Here is a 22,286-nt window from a genome sequence, read left to right on the forward strand (position 1 = left end):
GAGAGAGAACGAGAGAGAAGAATAAGAATAAAGGAGAAGGAGAAGAAAGAGGAGGTAGAAATCATTGTAGCCATTTCCAGTAATATTCAATAATCATCAAAAGGTTCCTTCTCAATTTATCAACCCATATCTATATAAGCTTCAAAATAGAATCCTAATAAAACTCTACTACTAAAAATAAGACCTTAAAATACTAAATTACTTAAATATCCTCTAATTAATATACTACTAAAATAATAATAATAATAAATGGACAAAAATCCCTAATTCTGTTTTTCCCACTCCTCCAATAGTAGGTGTAGGTCATGTACTTTTCAAGCTCTCGAGCCATGTTCAGTTCTCAACCAATTCCCCCCATCCGAGAAGAATTCTCCTCTGGAGAATTAAAACAAAAGAATCAACCCAAAAAAAATGCATCCCAATTTCCATGATGAACTTAGGCTCAAATACAGCAACAAGATCAAGTATTTTCTCTTTTACAATAATTTTCCATGTATACTGGTCCCTAAAGCAGTATTTTTTAGTTTTTTATTTTTATTTTTTATAAGTAATAATTCAGAAAAGGCGCTCAAAAGGGGAGCGCTCTTGAAAGGTTACACAAGCTGCCTAAATCGACACTATAACTTTAAACTATCCACAAAATCCAAAAGACTATCCATAGATATACAATTTTGCCCCTTCACCCAAAAGAATAAACAAGCTAGTATATTGTATTTGAGAGACCAAATAGGAGACTCCTCCCCATCAAAGGGTCTCCTATTTCTCTCGTGCCACAATCCCCACCAAAGACAAAGGGGAGTGACCCTCCAAGCATCTCGGACTCGGCTCTCCACTTTACACCCTTTCCAAGCCTCTAGCAGGCAGTGTTATTAAAGGCGTGCCTGGGTGCTAGGCGCCTACAAACGCATGAATTGCGCCTCATAATAGCCCAAGCGCAGCGACCTTCATTAGGCGCACGCCTGGGACGCGCCTCATGCTTTTATTCAGGCGCGCTTGATCAATTATCCATGTGTTGTTCAACTTTTTCCACGTGCTGTTCACTTATCCATGTGCTGTTCAGCTTTTTCCATGTTCTGTTGACTTATCCATGTGCTGTAAATTTGTCCTCTTGTGCAATAAAAGAATAAAATAAAGAAAAGCAAAATAGAAACGTGAGACAGTGGAACAAGTAAAGGAAGACCAAAAGCAGAGAAAGAAAGAAAAGGGTGTCGTTTGTTGCAGTCAACTTTGTCCTCTTGTGCAATAAAAGAATTCTGTTCAGCACACATGTGCTGGAATAAAAAGGAGCTTTTGTAAATTTGTCTTCTTGTGCAATAAAAGAATAAAATAAAGAAAAGAAAAGCAATGGTCAAATAAAGATGGATACAATAGAGAAACGTGAGAGAGTGGAACAAATAAAGACCGACCAAAAGCAGAGAAAGAAAGAAAGGGGAGTAGTTTGTTGCAGTGAACTTTGTCTTCTTGTGCAATAAAAGAATAAAACAAAGAAAAGAAAAGGGATTAGCCTGCTTTTTTTTTTTAATTTTTTTTTTCCTTCTGAATTATCTAAATGTATTTTGCTGAATTATTTTTAATAAATTTTCTTGTATGAATTTACCATTCTTGCCTTTTTTTTGCTTATTTTATTTTATTTTTTTCTTTTTCTGTTCTGTTTTTTTCTTCTTTTGAATTCAGTTTGTTAAGTTGTGCTGAATGTTGTTTGCAATGTTGAATGCATCTTGCTGCATGTTGTTTGCTGAATTTTTTAGGTCCCTTAAGATTGTTTGGTTTTATGACTCAAAACTGAAACTAAATATCTTCCATTTGCTGTTTTTCTTAATGGAGCTTTATTGTTTTAATTGTGCTATTTTGCTGGTTGCTTTATTGGTTTAATTGTGATATATTTAGTATTTTTATTACTGGGTGTTTATTGTTTAATTGTGTTCTTTTTGTTGAGAATTATTGTTTTAAATTTTTACTTGTGCACCTCACATCACTCAGGCGTGCGCCTCGCCGTGCGCCTCGTGCCTAGAGTTCCCTAGGAGCCTGAAGAGAATATCACTGTTTCCACTAGCCATCTCTTAGAAATAATTCAAATCCAAAATCTACAGTGAATGGAGAAGAGTCAAGTACTGTGATTCTAATTGCCAAGAACCGAATATCAACTACGAGTTCTCAAATTGATGCAAACAGAAAATCATTGGAGTTGAAAAACAAAATAGAAATGGAATTGCAAGAAGTGTTGTGATGGCCAGTTCATGAGATACGATATCAAATGTTGAGACCAAACAGTGAACTAGTGCGAAGAGAACTGTGCCAATCCAAAAAGAATTGGGGTAGAAAATCGACACAGTTTCGAACAGAGATTTGCGACTTAAACTAAGTTGCGATGAGAGATGATCATGCGGAATCACAGAGCAAAGTTATGCAAAATTGTTACTCATAAAAAAAAAAAAACGTTATGTGAAATTGCAAACAAAGTCGTGTGAAAATGAACAAGATGAAGGGCTTGCAATTGCTGCAAGATTGAATAGAGAGAATCAAGCAGATGAACAAAGTGAGGTCTTGCAGTTGATGCAATTAAGGCTTGCGATTGTGAGTTCTTCCGATGCAGTTGAGATGCTTTGAGGTAGATTATGGACAATCTAGGGCCAGAATCGATGCAGCTCAGGTACCATGTCAAAATTTGTGCAATCAATAAGTGAACTGCATTATTCAATCATACGTCTACACCTTTTTCAGTACAAGAATATAATATGCCCTAAAAAATCTAGCCAAAATAAAGGAAATGCTAGCTAGACTACCCATATAAAAAAGGGGAAAAAAAACAAAAATATTCTTTAACATTATCAATCATTGGAGCTTTTAAAAAGAATATTGCTGAGTCTTTTTATTTGTTTTTTGATGAAATATTCAGTTTTATATTTTATATTTTATTTTTTTTTAATAATGATTTTATCACAAAATTGCCAAAGGGGGAGATTGTTAAGTTAATAGTACCTAGGTTGGTAATTTTCGTAGAATGTTTTTGTTTTAATTTTTAGCGTAGATTACAAATTTCAAAAGTTGAGGGGTCGTTTGATAACATTTATGCTTATGTGTTCATTTTTCCTATTTCTATTTCTTGACGTTTCTTTTTATTTTTTAGTTATTTGAAAGCAGGATTAGTGTTTGGTAACCTTCATTTGTTTCTTGAATTTTGCAAATAGTAAATCAGAAACATGTTTTGTAATGTATATCTACCTCATAAAATAATGAGGTGTTCTGATTTTTTTTATTTAAGCTTTTAACAAAAAATTCATTGAAAATCATGTATAAAAAATATATAATGCATGAATTAATATAGTCCTCACATATAATAATAGCAATTGAGTTTTGTGCTCGAAAGTGATTGAGGTGAGTAATGAAAACAAGAAGACAAGTGATGAAGTGGTTTTAATTTGAAGAGAAACCCAAATTGACTAACCTGAATTTTATTATAAGCAATGAGTTTTTTTACAGATTGTAGAAGTCTTTTCAAAACACTCCTCCCCAAAAAACGCTAATTCTCAATCTCTCTCTCTTTGCCTACCTCTACTTCTATATTATATGTTGAAATATATAAATATTTCTATATAATTGTGGAGCAAAATCCTCCACCAATCACGGTGATCCGGTTAATTTCCTTCCAACTATAAATATTTCTATATAACGGTGGGGCAAAATCTTCCACTAATCATGATTCCTCGTTTGACTATTGTACACCTTCCCTATTTTCTTATTTTTACCATGCCTATATATAAGCTCTTTGTACTAAAGCAAAAAATATATCTGAATAATAAAAATATAGCCCTTAGTGGCTCTTTGTCCATGGATGTAGGTCTTAGTGCCGAACCATGTATATGCATGCGTTCTCCATCTTTCTCTCTTCCCTTTCCCTATTTGCATTTCTTATTTTCGCATTCAAATTGAATATGGTATCAGAGCCTAATTTCTCTTCTTAGGTTCGGAACCCTATTTTGGGGTATTCCCTTAGCATCTGAAATGTTGCAAAGGGTTTCTCGGTGTTATTTGTGACATGTTGGGCTATTGGTTTCTTCAGCAGTAATGTTCTTTGCCTTTGCCGTGTCTCTGGTAGTTTTTATCGACTTGTATGTGCTGTTGGTGTGTTCGGTAGCATTGTCCTCGCCTTTGCCATGTCTTCGGCAGTTTTTTGTTGACTTGTTTGGGTTGCCGGTGTGTTTGGTAGCATTGTCTTCATTTTTGCCGTGTCTCCGACAGTTTTTATCGACTTCTTTGGTTAACCGGTGTGTTCGGTAGCATTGTTCTCGCCTTTGCCGTGTCTCCGGCAGTTTTTTGTTGACTTGTTTGGGTTGTCAGTGTGTTCGGGAGCATTGTTCTTCGTCTTCTTTCTTCTCTCTTCATCATTCACACTTGCTGTTACTCGTCATATCAATGGCAAGTTGGGCATTCATGCTCCATCTTGAGGGGGAGTATTGAAGATTCAATGGTGGAATTAGTGGAGGAAAATCTTTCAGTAATTGATGTTGTTTCCTATTATTGAAGATTTGGTGTTACTAGAGGAATCAATGGAGAAAAATCCTCCTTGTTTCCTATTTTCTAATTCTTTCCATTCTTACAATTTCTTCTCCTATATAAAAGTAGAAATACAATATAGAAAAAACAGAAGAGAAATATGTAAAATGTTTAAATGAGATGTATAAACACTTATTCACAACTCTCATATTTATATACTAAAAAGAGTACATGTTAATATTACAATAAAGGAAACTAAATAAAATCATTGCATATTCAATGCCTAGACATATGCGTAAATAAAGTCAAATCCATTATTTGTGGCTAACATATCTTTTAGATAATATGGTAGGTCACATCCCAAGATTTGCGCCTATCATATCTCGGCTAACACTCCCCCTCAAGTTGGTGCGTGGATGTCTGAGAAGCCCAACTTGGACAATGCATCCTTAAACACGGTCTTGCACATGTGCAAATCTGATTAGCGATGCTTTTCTGTCAAATGAAGTGCCGATCAACAAATCAAAGTGTCTCCTCATACCATAAACTTTCAACAATGTCTCCTCAGACCCAAAACAATCAACCATGTCTCTTCAGACTATAAATAACCAATAATGTCTCCTTAGACCATTTCCCTTCCTACACTTGTTTAAAATATGTAGATAGAAGAATCAACAATGTCTCCTCAGACCATTCCCCTTCATACATATGTTTAAATAATGTAGATGAAAGAATCAACAATGTCTCCTCAGACCATAAAAAGAAGCAACTATGTCTTCTTAGACCATTTCTGAATAGGTGTGCCAATTCACAACGCCCTCATTGAGGTCGGAACACCTTGCCTACCCGACACCTCCCGGATGGGCGATGTGACCTTAGACCATTTCCAAATGGGTGGTGCCAAACTCGCAATGCCCTCATTGCAGTCGGACCACCTTGGCTCTGATACCAAGTAGAAATACAATATAAAAGAAAGAGAGGAGAAATATGTAAAAGGTTTGAATGAGATGTATAAACACTCATTCATAACTCTTATATTTATATACTAAAAAGAGCACATGTTAATATTACAATAAAGGAAACTAAATAAAATCATTGCATATTCTGTGCCTAGACATATGCGTAAATAAAGTCAAATCCAAGATTTATGGCTATCATATCTCAAATAATATGGTAAGTCACTTCCCATGATTTGCGCCTATCATATCTCGGCTAACAATAAAGGAGCCTCCACCATTGTATTGTATATGAATTTAGAAGTTTTGGGTTTTTGCTTACTTAAACCGATAGTCAAAAGCTAAATTTATATACAAGAATAGGGTACAAAGAAAGGAAACCAAATAAAATAAAAATAGGAAATATTCCAAAATCTACGTGATCAGTGTTATTAAAAGCGCGCCCAGGCGCAAGGCGCCTACAGGCGCAGCTTTTGCGCCTCATGCTAGCCCAAGCGCAGCGACCTTCACTAGGCGCGCGCCTGGGCTGCGCCTTGGATGGTTTAAGAGGCGCGCTTAGGTGCGCTTCATATATTCTGTGGTCCTTTTATAATTTGTTTGGCTGTTTCCTTTTATGTATTACGTGTACCATGTGTTTGCTTTTTTACTTTATATTATTATATATATATAGTTACAGCTTTTGAAAACTAAAAGTACAAAACAAAAACTTTAAGTACAAAATGGAAATTTGTCCTCTTGTGACTTGTGAGGCAACCCAATGTATCACAATAGTCAACAAAACAAATCAATCTATAGCAAAAGCTGCAGCAGAAATAAAGACGTGAGGGAGTGGGAAACAGAAGAAAGAGAAAGAAAGAAGAGAAGAGAAGAGAAGAGAAGAGAGGGCTATCAGTTGCTTCCATCCGACGAAGATGAAGCCGGAATCACCGAATCAACCTACCAGGTCAGTTTAGTAATTTTTTTCCTCCTCTTCTCTCTCTCTCTCTCTCTCTTCATTTGCTTATTCTCTAATCTCTATATCTCGCTTTTTTTTTTTTTGGTCTCTTTTTTTCTTCTTCACCTCTATATCTCTAGTTTTCTTCTTTCTTTTTCTGGGTCTCTTATTTTTTTTCTTCTATCTTTTTCTCGGTCTCTGTTTTTGTTCTTATGGGTCTCTGTTTTTTTTTTTTTTTTTTTTTTTTTTCCTTCTATCTTTTTCTCCGTCTCTGTTTCTGTTCTTCTGGGTCTCTTTTTTTCTTCCTCCTCTCTATATATCTGGTTTTGTGTTTTTCTCGGTCTCTTTCTTTTTATGGGTCTCTTTTATTTATTTTTCTTCTATCTTATTCTCCATCTATGTTTTTGTTCTTCTGGGTCTATATATATATATATATTTCTCTCTGGCTTGTATTTTTTTTCTTGCTGTATTTTTTTTCTCATTGTATTTTTTTTCTTACTGTATTTTTTTTTTCTCTCTAGCCTGTATTTTTTTTCTTCGTTGTATTTTTTTTCTTGCTGTATTTTTTTATTTATTTATTTTTTCTCTCTGGCCTGTATTTTTTTTCTTCGTTGTATTTTTTTTCTCGCCGTATTTTTTTTCTCCTTTCTTCTTTGAAGGCTGCCTGTCTCTTTTTTTTTTTCTTTTTTTTTTTTTTTCTTTTTTTTTTTTTTTTTTTTTTTTTTTTTTTTTTGTGTTTTTGTGTTCTGTTTTTCCTTCTTTTGAATGCAATTTACTGAATTTTGCTACATGTTGTATGCTAGATTATTTAAATTTTGAATGCATCTTTCTGAATGGTGTTTGCTAAAAGTGTGAATGTTGTTTGCTGAATGTTTGTTTGCTGAATTTAATTTGGTCCATCACTCCATTGACTCCATTCTATTTAGTGTTTTTATTATTGGATGTTCATTGTTTAATTGTCTTATTTTTGTTAAGAATTATTGTTTTAAAATTGTACTTGTGCGCCTCACATCACTCAGGCTCGCGCCTCGTCGTGCGCCTCGCGCCTAGGCTCCAAGGGGCCTCTAGCGCCTCGGTGTGCCTTGGGCTTTTAATAACTATGTACGTGATCCCATTATTATGGGGATCTTATCCACATGATCCCATGATAATAGGGATCTTACGTAAAACACCTAATAAAAGGCTGAAAACAGCTATAAAAATAAAAATAATAATAATACAGATATGCAATGGCGATTTTAGGCGATTTTGATTTAGGGCACATTTATCGAGGATATATTTTATGTATACATATATTATGTCATGAAGAGGACTTTTTTGGATGTAGCGAGTTTGCCACGATTAGGGTTGAAGGGAGATGTGGTGCGAACGTTTACAGACAAAGGGTTTGTCCTTCGGGTGGATGAGCAGAGTACGGTCCACCATGAAACGATGTTGTAATCTTGCCTTGTTGGGAGTTTCGACAGAGGTGTGGGTAGCTCGGAAGGAATTGAGGAGTGGGCTTCAAGGATTTGGCATATTTCGTGTGGGGTTAAGTTTCTAATCTACCAGATGGGTTATTGTTGTTTCGATTTCCATTGGAGAAGGAAGCGCAGAAGGTGCTAAGATGGGGAAAAAATCTTAGGGCGATGCACAGCTGTTAATCGATTTGTGGTGTTATAGAGTTGGGTGCTTGGGGATGAGGAAAATGATGAGGCAGAGAATGATAGCGCTGTTTGGCCTTTCACTCCATCTCTGGTGCCAGAAGATTTTTGAATCTATAGGGGAATTATGTGGTGGGTTTAGGGAGGTCGAGGTCTTTGAGAGCGAGACAGGAAGGATAGTCATCACAGTGGACGACGGTGGGGTCATCTTGGAGTTCGTGATCGTTGAAGACAGGTCTCGGGCTTTCAATATCTCATTGACGGAGGAGACTGCTCCTTCTGTGGTGGCGAAACCCACGGTATCTCATAATTTTGAGAAGAATGGACGTGTGTATCGCAGATCCGATGTTGGTTCATCCGTTCGGCGAGTTTGGTTAGATCGGAGAAAGATGGATGGCAGCAAGGTCAGGGACGAAGTGATATGTACGCGCGGAAGGCGACTGGAGAAGGGGTGAAATGGAGGCGTACATGTGCAAGAGATAGGGTTTCGAAGATTACGGATAAGGTTTTGGATGGGGCTGGGCCGGTGGGATGTGGGCCGCGCAATAGGTCAGTTAGTTCTTATGTTCAGAAGCACAAGTACAATGATGGGTATGGGCTTAATAACTTGTTTCAATAGAATAGAGATAAGGCTGTGTATTGGGGCCCTAATAAGAGCCTGTCTATTAGAGTTTTGGGCTTGGGTTTGAAGAGGAAAGGAGATTCAGAGTGAATGGGTTAGGCCAAGCCCAGGTGTGGAATTCTGCATCGGTCCTTGGTGAAGTTAATAGACACTGGACGCGATCTGAGAAAGATAACTGGGTTAGAGCCAATTCTTATAGCAGTAGCAAGGGGAATAGTTTTCGACATGGGAGTTGCTGTGTGCAGATGGCTTCGGACAATTGATTTTGGTCTTTGCAATCCACTTCTTATGAGAGGGTGATCCCACAGTTAGAGATGGGAGGCGTTGGTCGCGAAAGGAGAAATAGAAATGGGTTTGCCCAAAGGGAAGCCAACCTGGTATGTCTCTTTTCCCCAACTCTCGGAGCCTTCTTTCTGCTCCTTCTTCTTCTTCTACTCCTTGTGGGGTGTTGAGGAGGGAAATGGGGGTGGAGGTTGACCGAAAGTCGGAGAGAAATGGGGTGTTATCGCCTGTGGTGGAAGTGGATTCACAGGGGATGGGGCTGGATGTAGAGACAGAGGATGAAGTGGAACATTTAAGGAATCACACGCTTGATATTCTGATGAGCTCTTCTCCCAAGATATTAAGGGAGAATGTATCAATGATGGCAACGCCGGTAGGTGTGGATGGAGTTACGATGTGTGTGGGACGAAACTCAAAGTTTTAGTTAAGTGAATAGGCTGCGTCAGTACTGGTGAAGGAATTGAGAATGTATAAAAGGTTGAAGGGAGTGAACCGTTTGCAGGATTTTGGCTCAGAAACAGTAGGGTATGACTTTGAAAGGGATTTTGGTTCACCTTCAGCTTTCAACGGGTTTGAGGTTTTGGCTGATGACGGTGGTGACAGATTGGGGGGAGTGGGTAATGATAAGAATGCTATGGAGATGGTTCCATGGTAGAATACTTCTTGTTTGGAGATGCAACCATTATGTGTATTATGGTCGGACGGGGGGAGGGAGTTCTCTGCGTTAGGTTATGAAGACAGAGGGGTAGAGTGGGTGAAGGATAACATTGATAATGTGAGTAGTATGTTGGGACTATCTTTTCAGCCAAATGAGGAGCATGCTCGTTTGGTGATGCATTCAATTGTGGAGGGAAAGAATGTGGAGGATGTTGGGAGTGCGAATAGAACAGTTAGAAAGAAGAAGAGGTTATCCTCGTAGAGAAGGGGAAGGGAGATCCAAGGCCTGATTTCTGATATTAATTATCAGGGGAAGAATGGGACGGGGAGGGAGAGGAGCAGTGAGAGGCGAAGAGGGAGAAGTAGAGGGGAGGGGTCATCTATTGGTTTTTAATGAAGTGCTACATAATTTCGTGGAATGTCCGAGGGCTTAATGATTCGGACAAAAGAAAAGTGGTCAGATTGGCAATGATGAAGTGGGGTGTTCATGTGGCATGCTTACTGGAGACGAAGATGGCGTCCATTTCGGATTGGGTGGTTAGGAGTCTGTGGTGTGGGAGGTTATAGAATGGGAGGCGTTGGATGCAGTTGGGACATCTGGGGGTATCTTGGTGATATGGGATAAGAGATGGGTGTCAAAAGAGGATGTGTGGCGAGGGAGATTCTCCATTTCTTGCAGTTTTATTATGGAAGAGGATGGGTTTCATTAGGTGTTCTCAGGTGTGTATGGTGCAGTGGATGATGTGGAAAGGCATCTTCTCTGGGAGGAGTTGGGATTTGTTAAGGCTCAGTGGAGTCTTCCATGGTGTGTGGGGGGTGATTTTAATATGGTTAGATCCCCTTTGGAGAGATCGACAGGAGGAAGATCGACTCAGGCTATGGTACAGTTTTCAGAATTCATTGATGGCTAGCATCTTCACAATTTGCCTTTGGAGGGTGCTTCTTTCACATGGGTTAATGGCAGAGAGTCTCCTACCCTTTCACGCCTGGATAGATTTCTTATTTGAGGAGATTGGGAGAAGTTTCCGGATGCAACTCAGACAGCCTTGGCTAGATCAACATCGGATCATATTCCATTGGTGTTGGATTGTGGTGTGTTAAGGTCTAGAATCACTCCTTTTCGTTTTGAAAATATGTGGCTTAGGGCGGATGATATCCAGGGGTGTGTGAGGTCTTGGTGGGAAGGTAGTATGGTGTTTGGGAATCTGAGCTTTATTCTTGCTTGAAACCTTGGGGTGTTGAAGGAGATAAAAAGGTGGAATAAGGAGGTTTTCGAGAATCTCGAGTGGAGGAAAAGTAGGGCTTTGGCGGAGATTGCAGAGATTGATCGCCGGGAAGGCATGGGTGGCATTGATGATGAGCAGAGAAGTAGGAGAGCGGCGTGCCAGGGTGAGATTGATGTGTCACAGGAGATTTTGTGGAGGCAAAAATCCAGAGCATTATGGCTTAACGAGGGGGGCAGGAAAACTAAGTTTTTCCATTGGTTGGCTAATGATCATAGGAGGGGTAATCACATAGGGAGACTTATTGTGGATGGGGTGGTCTTGAGTAGGGTGGACGATGTTTGCAGGGGGATTGCCCGATTCTATCAGGGACTATTTACGGAGCCTGTTTGTACGAGACCCCGGCTGGATGGACTTAATTTTGATAGGATTTTTGAGGCAAACAGAGAGCTTTTGGAGATTCCGTTTTCTGAGGAGGAAGTGTTGAAGGCTTTGAGAAATTGTAATGGGGATAAAGCTGTGGGTTCGGATGGTTTCACTATGAGGTTTCTTTTGGAGAGTTGGGACGTGGCCAGGGGCGAGATGATGGGTACTTTTAATGCTTTTCATACTCGGGGGCGATTTGAGAAATCCCTGAATGCATCTTTTATAGCCCTCATTCCGTAGAAGGGTGAACCCGTAGATGGGAAGGATTTTAGACTTATTAGTTTGTTGGGATGCATTTATAAACTAATAGCCAAAGTTCTTTCTTTGAGGTTAAGGGTGGTCTAGGATGAGGTTATTTCAGAATCTCAGAGTGCTTTCACAGGAGGGCGTCAGATTTTGGATTTTGTCCTTATTGCTAGGGAGTGTGTGGATGATAGATTGAGGTGTGGGTTCCAGCGGTCTTGTGTAAGTTGGATGTGGAGAAAGCTTATGATCATGTTAGTTTGAGTTTTTTGCTATACTTGATGGCAAGGATGGGTTTTGGGGAAAAATGGAGGAATTTGATTGAGTTCTGCATTTCTTCAGCGAGATTCTCGGTGTTGGTGAATGGTGTCCCAACTGGTTTCTTTTGTAATTCGCGAGGTTTGCGTCAGGGAGATCCATTATCTCCACTTCTGTTCATCATTGTGATGGAGGGGCTTAGTAGATTGATGGGGAGGGCTGTGGAAGTGGGCTTCATCAGGGGTTTTAGGGTGGGATGGGATGATATGCATCAGGTGGAGATTTCTCTCTTGTTATTTGCAGATGATACTCTTGTTTTTTGCGAGGCTGAGGTGTCTTGGATGAGATATTTGAGGTCGGTGTTGATCTGTTTTCAGGTAGTCTCGGGTTTGAAAGTGAATGTGCGGAAGAGCTCTGATTCTAGTGGGTGAGGTTCCGAAGATTGAGGAATTAGCTTCTGTTCTTTGTTGTGGAGTTAGTTCTTTTCCGATCGCCACACATCCCTTCTATTCTTGGTTGAGGAAGAGCGCTTTGATTCTAGTGCCTATGGGGAAAAGAGTTTGTGGAGGTTGAGGAATTAGCTTCCGTCCTTTGTTGCTGCTTGTATTGAAAGACTTCTGAGGAACTTTTTTTGGAGAGGTTTGGGGGATCAGTTTAAGTATCATCTGGTTCGTTGGGAGTAGGTGTGTAAGCTTGTTAAGTTTGTAAGGGCTAGGAGGAGATGGAGGAGCGCCGGAGGTGACGGAAAATAGAGAGAGGGAGAGAGAAGGTGGCGGCGTTGGGGAGGAAGATGGGGAGGCGAAGGTTTTTGTTTTGCTCTGCTACCAAAAAGAAGTTTTGGGTTTTGGCTTACTCAAAGCGAGAGCCAAGAGCTATATTTATATACAAGAACAGGGTACAAAGAAAAGAAACCAAATCAAATAAACATAGGAAATATGCCAAAATTTATGTGATTTCATTATTATGGGGATTTTATCTACGTGATCCCATGATTATGGGGATCTTACCCACGTGATCCCATGGTAATAGAGATCTTACATAAAACATCAAATAAAAGGCTGAAAACAATTAATAAAAAAAATAATAATAATAATAAAGATATTTCAATAGGACAACATGGTTTCAGAGCCTAAATGTTATTGTAATCCCATCTAGAATTTGAGGGGAGTATTGGTATTATTATCATGGAGCATATTCTCCATGTCTTCACATTCCTTTCCCGGAGTAGTTCCGGCGAGTTCCGGTTGGTTTTTTGGGCATAGTTCCGGTCCGTTTTTCGGATAGTTCAGCACCTCGACATTCCCCGATGTAGTTCTGGCCCATTTTTCGGCTTAGTTCAGGCCATTTCCTGGCGTTGTTCCTGCCATTTTCCTGGCTTAGTTCTGGCTGTTCCCGGCGTTGTTCTTGTCATTTCTCGGCTTAGTTCCGGCCATTTTCCCCGGCAAGTTCCCGTTTATATTCCCCAGCAAGATTTGGTCATTTTCCCCAACAAGATCTGGTCAATTTCTTGGCTTTGTTCCGGACACCTTCTCATCATCTTTTGAGGCGTTTCTTTAGAAAGTTGGGCATTCATGATATTCATGCTCCAACATTGAGGGGGAGTGTTGAAATATATAAATATTTCTATATAATTGTGGAGCAAAATCCTCCACCAATCACGGTGATCCGGTCAATTTCCTTCCAACTATAAATATTTCTGTATAACGATGGAGTAAAATCCTCCACCAATCACGATTCCTCCTTTGACTATTGTACACCTTCTATATTTTCTTATCTTTACCATTCCTATATATAAGCTTTTTGTACTAAAGTAAAAAATGTATCTAAATAATAAAAATGTAGCTCTTAGTGGCTCTTTGTCCATAAATGTAGGCCTTAGTGCCGAACTATGTATATGCATGTATTCTTTATCTTTCTCTCTTCCTTTTTCCTATTTGCATTTCTTATTTCAGCATTCAAATTCAACATTATATATATATATTTATATGTATCGATCAAATTTTGGCCTGAATTAAGGATATATTTATATATTTATGTATGTATAGATCAAATTATGGGATGAATTCGGCAAAATCCGCGGGATATATTATATATGTATATGTATATATTTGTTATATATGTACATGTATATATCTATCAAATTCTGGCTAGCATTTGACAAAATTATCAAGATACAACTTTTTAAAATTCCCATATGTGAGTTTAGGAGAAGGAATATCGTTTTGGGGCTTGGCTGCCTTTATAACTTTTTTCAACTACAGGACATATATTGTAATGACCCATTCCACCACATGGTATGATATTGTTCACTTTGGGCCCGAACCCACACGGTTTTGCTCTTGGGTTTTACCCTAAAAGGCCTCATATCAATTGGAGTGTACAAATCCTACATATATAGCACTTCCCCTTTCCACACTCAGACGATGTGGCATTGTGCATCTGTAGCTCGCCCGGTGTGGTAACCTGCCAATGCTTTTTGCACCTGCTAAAGGCACACTCGCCCACCAGGTCGCCACAATCACCCCCTTTGAGGCCCAACATCCACGTTGGCCACACTTTCAGTTGGGTCAAGCTCTTATACGATTTGTTACGACCCACTCCACCACATGGTGTGATATTGTCCGCTTTAGGCGAGCTCGCATGGTTTTGTTCTTGGATTTTACTCCAAAAGGCCTCATACCAATTGGAGTGTACAAATACTATATATATAGTACTTTTCCTTTTCACACTCAAGCGATGTGGGATTGTGCACCTGTAGCTCGCCTAGTGTGGTAACCTTCTAGTCTCTCTTGCACCCGTTCACTAGGTCGCCGCATATACAAAACTGCACTCTCATCTATGGGTTGTTCTTCCTTGCAGGATATCATGAGTGAGAGAGACGAGAGACCTAGGGACCAAAGAAGAAGGTTTTCTATGGGTTGTCCTGTAATGACCCAGTTCATTTTCCTTCTTTTTATTCTCTCAAATTTTACGGATAATTTTTTTTCGTTGATTTCTTTTGCCGAGTTTTCTTTTTCCGCCACTTTTTCACTATCTTTTCATTTTGCATAACCTATCGGGTCGTGCTCGGATTTGATTCCGACCTTGCATGCATTCATTTTACTTGATTTCTATGTGATCCACATTTTTACTTTTGTAAAAAAGCATGCTAGATGTTTACTTTTGCCCGTAGGGGTATAAATGCAAAGATTCTTGAAATTTTTTTTCTTTACTTGTGGTGTTTTTCGTAATTATCTTTTGATGAAATTTTGTATTTAAGGTTCTTTTAAATGTATCTTTTGAATGGCACCACATTTTGGGCTTTATGAGAAATTCACTTTTTGAGTTATTCAGTGGGGGTGCATTTGTGTAATTATGAAAAGTTTTCAGAAAAGTTTCTCGTTTTGGGTTCAAATTTTCATGAGGGGTTTATTTTCACTTTTTATGGACTTTGGCACTTCCGGAATATTTTTTGGATTTTTATTTCATTTATTTTGAATTTTCGAACCCCGTTAGTCGTCAAACTTGTCTTGGACATATCTCCTCGCTCGGGACTTGGTTTTCTACCCCGTTTCTTCCGTTGATCTTAGAATTCCATTTCAAAACTTTTTCGTTCACGGACCATCTTCATTTGAGCGCGTCTTGACAGATTTTACTTTTTGGATCTGGACGGGGCCTGTTCGGACTGTTCGGGACACCTTTTTAACCTATTTAGGGTAGGTGGATGAGAGAGTCATTTCACTTTTTCTTTCCTAAAGTAGCAGCAGCAACCACCATTAGAGGAGCTTGGAGCTGCCCTCTCTCTCTCTCATCTTTTCATCTATTTCCTCTTTGATCCGGCTCTTCGTGATTTAGACTTTTTTTATGTCCTCGACGACGCGGTGATTTCTATTTGATCGGTTTTTGATTTACAGCACTTTGACTATTGGGTTGGGAGTTCAAGCTTGGATTTGGGTCTTGTCTCTTGAGGATTTCTTGCTCTCCTTGTTGTTCTCGTCAAAACCCCAAAGTTTTATCGCATTTTGTGGAGTTTGATTTTGGTGGGATTTGAGATTTTCATCTCAAAGTGAGGTAGGGGGTGTTTCATGTTTATAATCTTAGTGTTTTACATGTTTTTGAGGCTTATATAACTTATATGCATGTTTAAAGTTTAGATCTAGAAATAATTTTTATTTTAATTAAATGATGATTTAATTTCATAGTGGAAGCATGCTTAGATTTAATTAAGATTATGATTTTTGGAGAGCCCGTGACTTGTAGTTCATCATATATTATTTTCGAAATTTTTGGATGACTTTTGAAATCTAGAGATTTTAAATTAATTAAGTTAATTAAAAATTAATTTAGTGTTTTAGTTATGCTTAATTAGACTTTTGATTTGATATTTGAGTTATTCATGGTATGTTGCTTATTATGTGTTAATTTCATGTCATTTGATGATATTTTGCTATCTAGAGAAATTAATTAATTTTTATTTAATTAATTTCCATTTAATGAAATTATGATTTATTTACACCTTTAATGTTTTCAAGGCCTATTATGTTACATGCCATGGTACTTGAAGACCTAGGGCATGTCTTGTGTGTTTCCACAATTTGATTGTGTATGATATTTGATTTTGTGCATTTAGTATATGTGTATATGCTTGTTGTGCACAAATTTGTTGATTTTGGAAACTTAGGATGTAGTAAGAATGACCATGGCTAGGGCATGGCTCTAGTACGGGGGACAAAAGGAGCCCTCTATCTTATAGTGCGCACTTAGCGGCAAGCACTCACGGGCTAGGGGTGAGCAAATAATTCGTCAATCCGGTACGAACCAATCTGATCCGTGTGGTTTGGTTCGGTTTTCAGAGCTCATGGTTCGGTGATGGTTTGAAAAATCTGCAATCCGGTATTCGCGGTTCGGTTAACGGATTGGGTCATGAAAAATTCGATCCGAATCGTTAACCGATCCGAACAGAACCGTTGCAAATCCGAACCGTTAAGATATACCGAACCGAACCGTTATTGAATAATATATTAATATATTATATATATATACAATATACCGTATTGGCGTATTTCTTTTTTTTTTTTTCCTTTATTCATTATTCTTTTAATGTTTACCTAACCCTAACTCAGCCTCGCCTCTTCATTAGAATCATTACTCCAAACTCATTTCAGCCGCGCCTCCGTCACTAACTCAGTCTCTTCTCTTCACCCTCTTCAGTCTTCTCCTCTCACCTCTGTGAGTCTGTGACTTTTCGCCTCTCCCAATCTCTCGCCTCTCAATCCAACACCTCTCAACCATCGTTCACTAGATTTGAAGCAATGGCGACCTCTTCGACTGGATCTACCTCTTTTCCGGTGAGTTCACAAGATTTTTGCATGGATCGTCTTATTCTGCTCTTCTCTGAACGTTTTTTGCATGGATTTTCTTATTCTCCTCTTTTCTACTTCTTACAAATTGTTTTTTGTAATGGTTTTCCACTGATTGCATGCATAAAGTTATAAACTGTTGTTTGATTACCAGAAAAGGGTTGTATTTTATCTACATATTTTAACTTTTGTTTTGTATAGAAGTTCCTGTAATGGAGTATATAATATATATATATATATATATATATATATATATATATATATATATATATATTTGTTACTTTTAGATTTAAGTTACCAAATATGATTGCGACTTTTATTTCAGTATTTTTCTATGAATTTAACAACAAAAATATAAAATAAAAATAGTTTTGAAAGATATTTCGTAGAGTTTCACTTTACCTCTCTCTGTTTTCTCTCTTTGTTCTCTCTCTCCACCCCTCATCTATCTATATATATATATATATTTGTATATACAAACACATATTAAGCATTTTAAAAAACTGTCTTCCTATATATTAATTGCTTATTTACAAAAAAAAAAAAAAAAAGGAAGAGTTTGATTCATCTTTAGCCTTCTTCTCTAGAAGCTGAAGCATCGATTTTCAATTAAATTCGCATTAGAATGAAACAGAGCTTCGTACGAAGGTTTCTAGATCAAATCCATTCTGTTCTCTTAATTTATTGGTGTTAATGGGCCATAATTGAATGCTGATAATGGGCCTTAATTGAATGCTGATAATAGACCATAATCTATTGGGCTGTTTGAAAAGCCCAATCCGTGGAACCGATCCGATCCGATCCGTTACTTCACGGAACGGTTTGATTCGGATTGAAGGCCCCCACGGATCGGTTCGGTTTCAGTTTTAACCAATCCGTGGGGACCGGTTCGGCTTGGGATTTATCCCCAAACCGAACCGATCTGAACTGTGATCAGGCCTACCCACGGGCTAGTAACCCAAATGATGCTTGGTGCTGGTTCTATTCCGGCGTGATGTCCAAGTCTCCGCTTGTTTGATTTCACATTTCAATTCCAAGTTGTTTATTTTGTGAATTTATATTTCGTTATTTGGTATTTGATGTTTCAATGTTGTTTAATTGCTTATTTATTGTAGTTTATGATGTGGGTGTTCTAATATAGCTTAGGATGATCCCTTAGTCTCACCTTGGACATAGATGTTAGGTGGCATGAACCACATTGATTGATTTATTTCAGCTTAGAAAGACTTGGAAAACTTTAGGTTATACGCATGTTCATTTCCTACGAGTACTTGTTTACTCACCCTCGTTGTTGGGACATTTTTTAGGTAAAGAACCATGTTTTAGGGATGCACAACATCCTTGAACTTGGTTGTGGCTTGATGAGTTTGGCGTATTTCCTTACATGCACTTACTAGCATGATTTGCTTTATTTTGGGTTAAATATGTCAAAGTTTGTAATTTCTATTTGGGATATGTAATAAGTACCTAAATGCAACCTTTGGGACCTATTTGACATGTATGTGATGAGGCCTTTACTTTTATGCTATTTGACATTATGCTTAAAAATGATAAAAATTAAAAAATGCGAAGCTTTAGCATGTCAATTTCAGTTTGGATGGTGGGAATTGTGTTTTATCACTTTTCCTAGTGCTCTTTTATTATATGTGACGTGTGGCCAAGGGCCAAACGGTTCTTTGAATGCATCTATGATGTTTGACTTCACATTTCGCTTAAAAATGCCATTTTCCATGATTTTTGGGGTTTGAACATGTCATATTTTGCATATGGTATATTTTGAGGTCATGGACCATTGGGACACATTTTATTATGTATATTACGTTTGCGAGAATGTTTACTTTCCACAAACTATCATGATTGCATGTTATGGTTGATGGTAGGCTTCAAAATTTCCAATTTTTAGGCATTTTGAGGTTTATTAAGTCGGATTTTGCATTGGGCATATTTGGGAGTCACGGACCATTCCCGCACACCTTAAAACACTTATTATGCTTGCGTGCACAATCGTTTTAGTTCACAACTTCATATTTAGTCATTTGAACACTTAAAGCAAACTTGCATTTTGACATTTTTCTTCAAAACTGATCTCAAGGGTATTTTGGGCATTTCAAGTCAAAAATAAAATTTTCTTTCGACATGGTCAGCTTGGAAAAATTATTTTAAGGGGGGTTTCTTATTTGTGTTTTTCCAAAAAAGGTCGTTTTGGGGTCCAAAATCCCATTTCAAAATCTGATTTTCTGTGCAAAAGTAGAGGGCAGTAGCACCAAGGCGCCGCGTGCCCTGTGGCCCCCTTCGGCCGCTGCGACGCCATTTTTCGCCGGGCCTTTTCTTTCTCGTCCGGACTCCAAATTGGGTGAACTTTTTTTCGCTGTCTATCCAATGGTGTACTCAGTAGCACCCATAACTTTCTAAAAATTATGATTTTGCCTCTAGGGCTAAACTTGTCCGTTTTTAAAACTTTGCTTCCGCTTTTTGTTCTCTTTTAAGTTCCATGGCTTCATGGGAAGCTATGTTTGTGTCTTAAGGATGACGTACATCCCTTGAGACTTTGTTTGCATGTGAAATGACCATTTTGCCCTTGGGGGCATACTTGATCTATTTTAACCGTTTTGCTTCCGCATTTGTTTTCTTTTCACCGACTTTGTGTTTTGTTTTCGCTTCCGCATTCCGGATCCGTTATCAAATCAACTTTCGGGTCACATTTACTTATCCAGGTTTGTGAAAATTCGGAACGTCACATGTCCTTTCTTGCAGGAGGTCGTGAAAAAGAAGAAGATGAAGAATAGAGGGAGTTAAAAAGGGTGAGAGAGATATAAACAAACATGTTTACTGATGCATTAAGTTGGAAATAAGCAGCACCCACTCTCTTCTCTTCTCACTCACTCATCCATTCTCCACACAACTTCCTCTCTATTTATAGAGAGTTCCTACCCTAGGTTGGTGAAAAAGTAATACTAATCCTTGTTGGCAAGGAAAGCAACTATTTGGGATAAAGGAAAACATTCCTAAAGCAATACAACTCTACCCAACCCAATAAGAATTTGAGACATACATAACAAAGGATTTGGTTTCCAATATGCGTAGTATGTTACAAGGTGATTTTGCCACTATTAAAAAAGCCAATACCTACCCAAAGTAGAGATTGGAGAATGGTTAATTTCTTTTGGTATCATATACTTGGGGCTGCAAATAATCCGAGCCAGTTTAATCTCACGTCCATGAACGTAAACAAGTCGGGCCCAATGCTATTTGGGATTGGCTTTTTATTGAATGTGCTTAGAAATTGGGCTCAATCTTTGGCTCGTTTCCTTTATTACCAAGTTCAAGCCGAGCTTTGAACGAGTTAAGCTGGAGCTATTCATGAACAGCTCGGTACAATTGCAGCCATATTTACCATCACGTTGCTGTAGCTAGATTAGCATCTTTTGCTAGTTAACTCTGCTTATTTACACACTGATAATTTAACAGCAATCTGTTATAAAACAATATGGGCCTTGGCAAGTGAGAAATCCCTATGTTCTATGTAAGATAGGACACTCATTTTGTATTCTTCTCCCTTCATACTTCACCCATACCTGCACTTTTATTATCTAGCAATTTGCTTTTCCTAATAAGTTGCTTTTGATGTCCTTCCAGGTAATTGAACTTTTATAAGATTTTTTTATATTGCACATCTGCTCCTTGCTTCTGGAGTTTGATAAGATGTTTCTCTTTATCTCTAGAAATGATCCCCAGTGGTACAGCTGGACCAGAAAAGTCAGCTTTATATGATCATCGGCCTCTTCCATTGTGTGAGGATGATTATTTGCGAGTTTGTCGGATCCCACAAAGAAAGGTTGGTAAACATGTACTTCAATGGGTTGGTAAACATGTACTTCTATTTCTTGGTTTTTACCATTTGCTAATATGTTGTTATTATATTATTGTTGTACTATTTTATTATTATTACTATTATTATTGGTACTTTTTGCAGGGAGCAAATTTTAGGGATCTCCCAGGTATTGTTGTTGGGGCTGATAATGTTGTGAGAAGGGATTCGACGATGAAGCCAGAACCGATGCCATCTGGAAAGCTATGGGTAAGAGTAATAAAAATTGTTCTATTGCATTTCATTGCAATCTGCAAATGTAATTGTTGTTCCTAATTTTCTCTCTCCCTCTCTGAAACAAAAACAAAAACAAAAACACAAAGAAAAAAAGAAATTAATTATTATCATCATCTAATTTGTTTCCATATATTTTGAAGAATACTGAGTTTCAAGATTATCCAAATGTGAAGCAAACAGAAAAATTAATAGAAGTCTTCTTACTCAGAAGACTTGGGCAGTGAGAAGACTAGAGCTACTCCAATCAACGTTGGAGCCTAGATTTCTAAAGGGAAATTTGGGAAAAGCCTGAAGAATTGTTTATGAACTGATAATATTTAAAAATAATACTGATTTAAGACTGATTACAACTGATAAGAAGGTTGTTCCTTTCACAGTACAACCATTAATGATCTGACTTTTTCTAGATTGACTTTTAAGCTACCCACAAAACATTTAGAACAACTTTTACTATTCCCATCACATCTTCAGATTCCCATACAATAGTTACTACTTAATTTACTTTGACTAGACAAAGGGACTCTTGCTGGTAGTTCGATTCTTAGAGTAATTATATGCAAATTCGATTTGTGCGAGGATGGCTTCCCATTTCTTTGGGTCTCAGATTATTTTCCAAATTTTGTTTATTACCTCAGTTTGTCCATCCGTATGAGGTTGGTAGGAACTACTATACTGCAGCCCAGTTCGTAATTTTTTCCATAAGGCTCTCCAAAAATGTGACAAAAACTTGGAGTCTCTGCTCGTTTTGATTGTTTCCAATAAGTAGAGATTTGCAATATTTGATGCATCCATAGTCTTTTTTGCAGCAAATAGAATGAGTCATCTTAGAAAATTTGTCAACTACCACAAAATTAGAATCCATTCCCCTTTGAGTTCTAGGTAGCCCCAACACGAAATCTATGCTTACATTCTCCCATGGTGTTGTAGGTTCAGGCAGTGGTGTATAAAGATCGGTATTCCTTTGGATTCTTGACATGTTTGGCATTTATCAACAAACATGTACACATCACGCCTCATTTTGGGCCAAAAATTCTTCTGCTCAATCATGGCATATGTCTTGTCTCTTCCGAAATGTCCACCCAAGACCTATTCATGCAACACATG

General features: G+C 38.1%; 1 protein-coding gene across 2 annotated transcripts in view; it reads left to right on the forward strand.

Annotated features, from left to right (window-relative positions):
* LOC132268193 (DNA (cytosine-5)-methyltransferase CMT2-like) overlaps positions 1 to 22,286 on the forward strand; it is a 69,714-nt gene that overhangs the window by 41,530 nt on the left and 5,898 nt on the right. For both annotated transcript variants that reach the window (XM_059768980.1, XM_059768981.1), the window contains exons 16-17: positions 20,800 to 20,912; positions 21,051 to 21,155. In XM_059768980.1, coding sequence (XP_059624963.1) covers positions 20,800 to 20,912; positions 21,051 to 21,155 — 218 coding nt within the window. The remainder of the gene's footprint in view (positions 1 to 20,799; positions 20,913 to 21,050; positions 21,156 to 22,286) is intronic.

Source organism: Cornus florida, unplaced genomic scaffold (genome assembly GCF_030987335.1).
Source record: "Cornus florida cultivar Cherokee Brave unplaced genomic scaffold, ASM3098733v1 CherokeeBrave_3.0.0_Hap2_Chr08, whole genome shotgun sequence".
NCBI classification, from domain to species: domain Eukaryota; kingdom Viridiplantae; phylum Streptophyta; class Magnoliopsida; order Cornales; family Cornaceae; genus Cornus; species Cornus florida.